Below are 6929 nucleotides of genomic sequence, written 5' to 3'. Positions count from 1 at the left end.
TGCTCTGACATGCACTGTGAGCTGTAAGGTCTTATATAGACAGGTGTGTGGCTTTCCTAATCAAGTCCAATCAGTATAATCAAACACAGCTGGACTCAAATGAAGGTGTAGAACCATCTCAAGGATGATCAGAAGAAATGGATAGCACCCCAGTTAAATATATGAGTGTCACAGCAAAGTATCTGAATACTTAGGACCATGTGATATTTCAGTTTTTCTTTTTTAATAAATCTGCAAAAATGTCAGCAATTCTGTGTTTTTCTGTCAATATGGGGTTCTGTGTGTACATTAATGAGGGAAAAAAAATGGCTGCAATATAACAAAGAGTGAAATATTTAAGGGGGTCTGAATACTTTCTGTACCCACTGTATATATATATATATATATATATATATATATATATATATATGTATAATCACTTCATTAAAATATTTTTTTCTTATAATCTAAAATGTAAAAGCACTTGCGTCATGCAGTCATTGCGTCATTGACATCGTGACTTCCCACCTTCTCATTTTAAAAAAACAAAAAAAACAAAACACCACTGGCAAGCCAGCATCCATGTCAAAACGTCCTACTCTCTAGAAAATCTTAAGGTAAGATATGCATATTTCATTTTATATTAACCAGTAACGTTAATGTTGTTTTTATATAAATATATATAGAGGGGCCATTTGTGGGTCCAGTGTTATCACCCTTTTGGGACCCATAAGGGTTCTGTATGTGGCCCACATTGGCCCCATTTATTAGAACCCATATGTGACCCATGTGGGCCCCTATAATGAATACACAAATGAGCCCCACTTAGAGCCCACTATGGACCCATCATGAGCCCCTATGGGCTAACACACATGGGGCCTGTGTGGAGCCAATGGACAAAATTCTATGGGCCCCACTTGGGTTGCCCATGCAGGGCCCAAGTGACAGCCCATCAAAAACCCACATGGGGCCCACATGCATGTTGGCTGGGTATATATATATATATATATATATATATATAGGCTATAAAACATGAAATACTAAAAATTGAATAAATGTAACCAGCTGTTAGGGTTAAGCTGTAAAAAACAAAATTTTACAATTCTAAATAAAGCCCAAATGTGGCCCATATGGAACCCTCAAATTAACAATGTGGGCAACCTAATTGGGCCCCAAAATGTATTCAAAATGGGGCCCACATTCAGCCCATCAATGTGCCCACTCTCAACCCATGCCCAGATGATGCCCATATAGCCCAGATAAAACCCATGTGGGGCCCACATGGACATGTTGGCTGGGACATTTCAAGACTCACACCTGTAAGTAAATGCGGTTGTCAATCCCAAAAACTGACAGTGTGAATGTGGCCAAATACAGGACTGACAACCGTATTCTGCTGTTGTGTGAACGTGGCCTGCGTTTTCTTTTAGTGGCTACTAACACGTAGTACAGTAGAGAGAAAGATGTCATGTCGTGGGCAAGAGCTGATCATGAGTCATGAGTCGGATCAAGCATAATTTATTTTTAGACTTATATTTAATATTGGGGGCATCCAAGTTATCTGACATTTTTTTTTTTTTTTTTTTTTTTTAAGTAATGCAATAGTTACTTTCCCTGGTAATTAGTTACTTTTATAATGATGTAACTCAGTTACTATTTGTGAGAAGTAACTAGTAACTATAACTGATTACTTTTTTAAAGTAACGTGCCCCACACTGATGATCACTGTCTGATTACCTGTTCACTTTGTTGTTCAAGTTGATTCCTCAAACCTTTTTTTTCGAAACACACGCAAACGAATTGTATGTAGTGCTTGTGAAAATAGACGTAAGGCTGTATCTCTGCAACGCTTTATCGCTATTGGCCGTCAGCCATTTTGAATTTTGTGCTAAAATGCTGTATTTTATGAACGCATGAGTGTATCTTTACGAAACTCGGTAAGGGTCATCAGCACAATGTCCTGAAGGAGCCTAAGAAGTTTCGGACCAGCGCCACCTTGTGGTCAAAAGTTATAACCAAATTTACAACAATTCTAATAACTTTTGACTATTTTAACTGATTGTAATGAAACTGGTCTCAGTTGATTCCTTGGATCATGCTGAGAACACAGATATCAAATTTGCCATAGTCAGCTGAACTTCCTGTCCGCCATATTGTTTTTCTTTAAAAACCTACTTTTTCGAACTCCTCCTAGACCGTTGCTTTGATTTTCACCAAAATTGAACCATATAATCTTCAGACCATGCTAACAAAAAGTCATGGATTTCAAGTCGATACGTCAAACCGTTTTCGTATACTGGAGCAACAAATTTGAGGCATGACGCAAAACCGACGAAGCTGTATCTCTGCAATGCTTTGGCAGATTGACACCAAACTTTGCATCAGTCACCGTCACCTTACTTTGACCATACCACATTAATTTGGTCACAGCGCCACCTATTGATCGAAAGTGATGCACCAGTAAATTCTCATTTTTTATAATTTTTCAGCTCTTTTGCCTAAAATGATGGTCTTTAAGTGCTCACTGTTGCAGTTGGTCTGATGCTGACAGCCATGTTGGCTGGCTTATTGTGCTGTTTTTGTGCTTGGCCCCGTAATTGCTGCTTGCAGCTATATTTAGGGGCCAAGCACCGAAGGTGCGTAGGCACCTATTGTATCTGTTGGCATTCTTTTTATTTTTATTTTCGATTATTCTTCTTCTTCTTCTTCCGCTCTTGAAGTCTATGGCAGCCCATAGAACCGCTTGCGGGAAAGTTGTGAAATTTGGCACACAGTTAGAGGACAGTCTGACCTTTGTCCATAGCAAATTTGGAGTCTCTAACTCAATCCCCTAGCGCCACCAGCTGTCCAAATTTGCACTTATGTTTATGCTAGTAACTTTTGAACCGTAAGGGCTAGAAACAAAATTCTTTTTTCCTATGATTCCTTGGGTCAAGCCGATTCGAATGCGTTTCCGTCATGAACATTTTTCCGCCATTTTTAATTTTCTGAAAAACTTACTTTTTCGAATTCCTCTTAGGCCGTTACTCCGATTTTCATGAAAATTGAACCAGATCATCTTCAGACCATGCCGACAAAAATTGGAATTCAAGTCGATTCGTCAAATCGTTTTCGAAAAACATGCGAACAAATTTAATGTTGCGCCTTCGAAAATAGACGTAAGGCTGTATCTCCGTAATGCTTTATTGTATTCAGACCAAACTTGGTACATGTCATCACAAGCATGACCTGAGGCATCATGCAGTGTTTCGGCGCAGCGCTACCTACTGGTGCGGAGATATGAAAAATGGATATTTTTGCTTATAACTTCTGATGGCTTTGTCCAAAAATCATAAATTTGGTCTCGTTAGATTCAGGGCATCATGCCGAGTCAAATGATATCAAATGTTTACATATCAGCCATTTTGGCCGTCAGCCATTTTGATTTTTGTGCTAAAATGCTGTATTTTATGAACGCATTAGTGTATCTTAACGAAACTCGGTATGGGTCATCAGCACAATGCCCTGAAAAAGCCTGAGAAGTTTCGGACCAGCGCCACTTTGTGGTCAAAAATTATAACAAAATTTACAAAAATGCTAATAACTTTTGACTATTTAAACTCATTAATGAAACTGGTCTCAGTTGATTCCTTGGGTAACGCTGAGAACACAGATATCAAATTTGCCATAGTCGGCTGAACTTCCTGTCCGCCATATTGTTTTTCTTTAAAAACCTACTTTTTTGAACTCCTCCCAGACCGTTGCTCAGATTTTCACCAAAATTGAAATGTATCATCTTTTATATTTATTATTATTATTATTAGTAGTAGTAGTAGTAGTATTAAGTTATCTGATCTATTTTTTTACTGGTTAGCAAACATCTTCACAACAATTGATCTTGTGTTCTCATTTGTGCATATTGTTACAGTAATTCAAGGATGAACATATGTTAGTCTATTATGTGCCCTGATAACTGCAATGCAACATTGTATTGTGTTGATAGTAATAAAAGTATTGATCGCTGGGTTTTACACAAAAACAAACTCTTATTAAAATATTGCTAGATGGCAGTGAAGGACTAGAGTAAACAGAATTCATGCAGTTGAGAGTGTGACATTAAATGTAGTTCCAAACGTAGGTTCGGGACGAGCCTAAACATTCAGTCCTGTCAATCATCATTACAAGCGTATATAAGCAGCAGTCACTGCATCATCCCAGTGACAATTCTTCCAGCATCCCTCCTCCTTCCTACCTCCTCCTCTATTTCTCTTATTCTCCCTATGCGCAGTACTGTAATAGGGGGTTTAACTCGGAGCTCGAGCTGAGCCTCGGGTCGAGCCTCCTTCGAGGACAGCAAGCCAAGTTTGTTTTACCATTAACCATTCAGACTGAATGGCGAACTTGTGAAAACCCTTAATTTGCATTGTGATATCGACTTGGATAAAGATATTTTTCTCATAAAATATAATTTAAATGACTTTGGAAATAGTCTGTATTTTCCATACTTACTTTTAATTTTTAAATATTTAGGAACATTTTCATTGTCATGAATGAAAGCTGAAGGCCTTTGGATTTACAGAATGGCATTACTACTAAAGTGCTACTTGTGTCAGCATGTAAGTGGCATTTAAGTGGCATATAACAGCAATAATTAAATACAATAGAGAATCATTAATTTTGTGTAAATTTATTATCTTTATTTTATCAATTAATATCAACAATCAGTTTAGTGGTGACCAAAAATAAACCTCACATGGAAATGGACACCTTTATAAGAAGTTCAAAGATGAAAATATTATAAATGTTATTTTATTTATTCAAATATTATTTATATGTCAAATATTGTTTATATGTCACATTTTTCTTCAGATGGCAACAAAACAACATCAACAAAACATTTATTTGAATTTACCCACTACTAAGAGTGAAAGATGAAAGCTAATACAATTTTGGTGGCTGAAACCCCAGAGTAACATAAAATAAGTAAACACAACAATAATTGTTAACAAATTGCATTATAAAATATTCTTCCTTTTCAAGTTTTGCCTCGATGTCAGTAAGACCACAATCAGTAAATATACACTTGAAAACAACTGGATTCATAAATAAATAAGTACATAAATACCATATAACTGCTATTCACCAACACATACATGCAGTCCCAGTACTGATGATGCTTTTATTTATATATTATCATAAATATTAAGAATTAAAAAAAAAAACAGTAATTGCAGTCATTTTGAAATATTATCTCTAATTGGTGAAGATCTGTTGTCAAGCATTTTTCGCAATAAGATTTTGATTTCAGCTGTGTTTAAAACATAAATGATGGGATTTAGCATTGGTGGAACAACATATGCCAGAGATGTGCTAATGACTCTGCCATTGGGAGTGAGAGCAAGCAAGAGTTGTGCTAGGTATGTGAAGCATATTGGGAAGAAATAAATCCCTACTAACAACAGGTGTGAAACACAGGTCTTAAGTGCTTTTAAACGTCTTTCCCAAGTTGTAATTCTGCTTAAAGCAAGAAAAATGCCCAAATATGACAGGAATATAATGACCATAGGTGCTATAAGGTATAAAGATGTGATGACAAATCCCACAGACTTATTAAGGTTATAGTCATTACATGCCAACCTATACACTGGCCCATGATCACAAAAATAACTCTGTATTACATTGGATTCGCAAATTGAAAGTCGGGTGATCAAAGACACCATCAAGGCCACCATAGAAGAATTAAATGCCCATATTGCTGGAAAAACTAAAACCATACTGGTATTGTTTACAATTGAATGATATCTTAATGGCAAACAAATTGCAATGAAGCGATCATATGCCAGAACAAGAAGAGTGACACTTTGCAAACTACTGAAGAAGAACACAAAAAACATGTTTGCCAAACAAGCATTGTATGAGATGTACTGTGAGTCAAACAGAAAAGTCCTCATCATGTTAGGAATCAGTGCATTAGTTTCACCAATATCAGCCAAGGCCAAGTTAAACACGCCAATGTACTTTGGACTGTGCAGGCTCCGGTGAAGAGCTATAATGAGAAGAACTACAGAGTTCCCAAAGATAGTAACAAAATAAATCATAAATAAAAATATATAGTAATAAGTGCTATGTGGTATTCCTGAAAGTCCAATGATAAAAAAGTATTGAGGATGAACAATCGAGATATTCTGTGAAAAACTTACATTTACAGAACTCATGGTAACTTTGCATTTGTTGTTTTGCACAAGCTGAAAATCTAAATTACCATAAGAAAAATACATAAGAAAAAAATGTAAGTTCACACATTTAACAGTTATTTTCAAATGCTAGAAAAAGTTGCATATAAATTTGAGCATAATGATTTGAATCACAAACCTGTATAAATAAACATAAAGCTTTAGAGTCAAAGCAAACAATGACAGTGACTGTCTGAATGCTTGTGAGCTACTTTTAAATATACAGCTGTAAATCCAGTGCTCATCCTTATTCTGTCATGCTGCAGAGATAATTGGCTGCCTGATTCACACAAGAGCTTTGATGACCTTTTGAACACAATGATGTAATCCTTGTATGTTTTAGTTGTTTTTTTTTTTTTATTGAAAACTATCTCTACTATTGCCCCTTGTGTTTTCATTTGAGCACCATCATATTACAGTAATTCAAAGATTAACTTAAGGGTTAGTTCACCCAAAAATGAAAATTCTGTCATTAATTACTCACCCTCATGTTGTTCCAAACCCGTAAGACTTTCACTCATCTTCGGAACACAAATTAGGATATGTTTGATGAAATCCGAGAGGTACCTGACTCCTCCATAGACAGCAATTTAACCACCACTTTAAAGGTCCAGAAAGGTACTAAAGACATTGTTAAAATATCCGATATGACTGCAGTAATTCAACCTTAATTTTATGAAGCGACAAATACTTTTTATGCGCAAAAACAAAACAAAAATAATGACTTTATTTCAACAA

The 6929-nt window shown here is 36.0% G+C and overlaps 1 protein-coding gene across 1 annotated transcript; it reads right to left on the bottom strand.

Moving 5' to 3' along the window:
• Positions 1–4605: 4605 nt before the first annotated feature.
• LOC125248908 (olfactory receptor 52E8-like) lies at positions 4606–6205 on the bottom strand. Its single transcript, XM_048161069.1, has one exon. The coding sequence runs from the start codon at positions 6171–6173 to the stop codon at positions 5193–5195; it is 981 nt and encodes a 326-aa protein (XP_048017026.1). The 5' UTR covers positions 6174–6205; the 3' UTR covers positions 4606–5192.
• Positions 6206–6929: the final 724 nt, after the last annotated feature.

The sequence above is a fragment of the Megalobrama amblycephala genome, linkage group LG16, assembly GCF_018812025.1.
Source record: "Megalobrama amblycephala isolate DHTTF-2021 linkage group LG16, ASM1881202v1, whole genome shotgun sequence".
Lineage (NCBI taxonomy): Eukaryota > Metazoa > Chordata > Actinopteri > Cypriniformes > Xenocyprididae > Megalobrama > Megalobrama amblycephala.
Note: the sequence above shows the minus strand (reverse complement) of the source record. Positions and strands in the feature narration are given on the sequence as shown.

What these genes read in the sequence shown, in the direction of transcription:
- LOC125248908 (XM_048161069.1), bottom strand. Translation starts at nt 6,173, where the DNA reads ATGAGTTCTGTAAATGTAAGTTTTTCACAGAATATCTCGATTGTTCAT.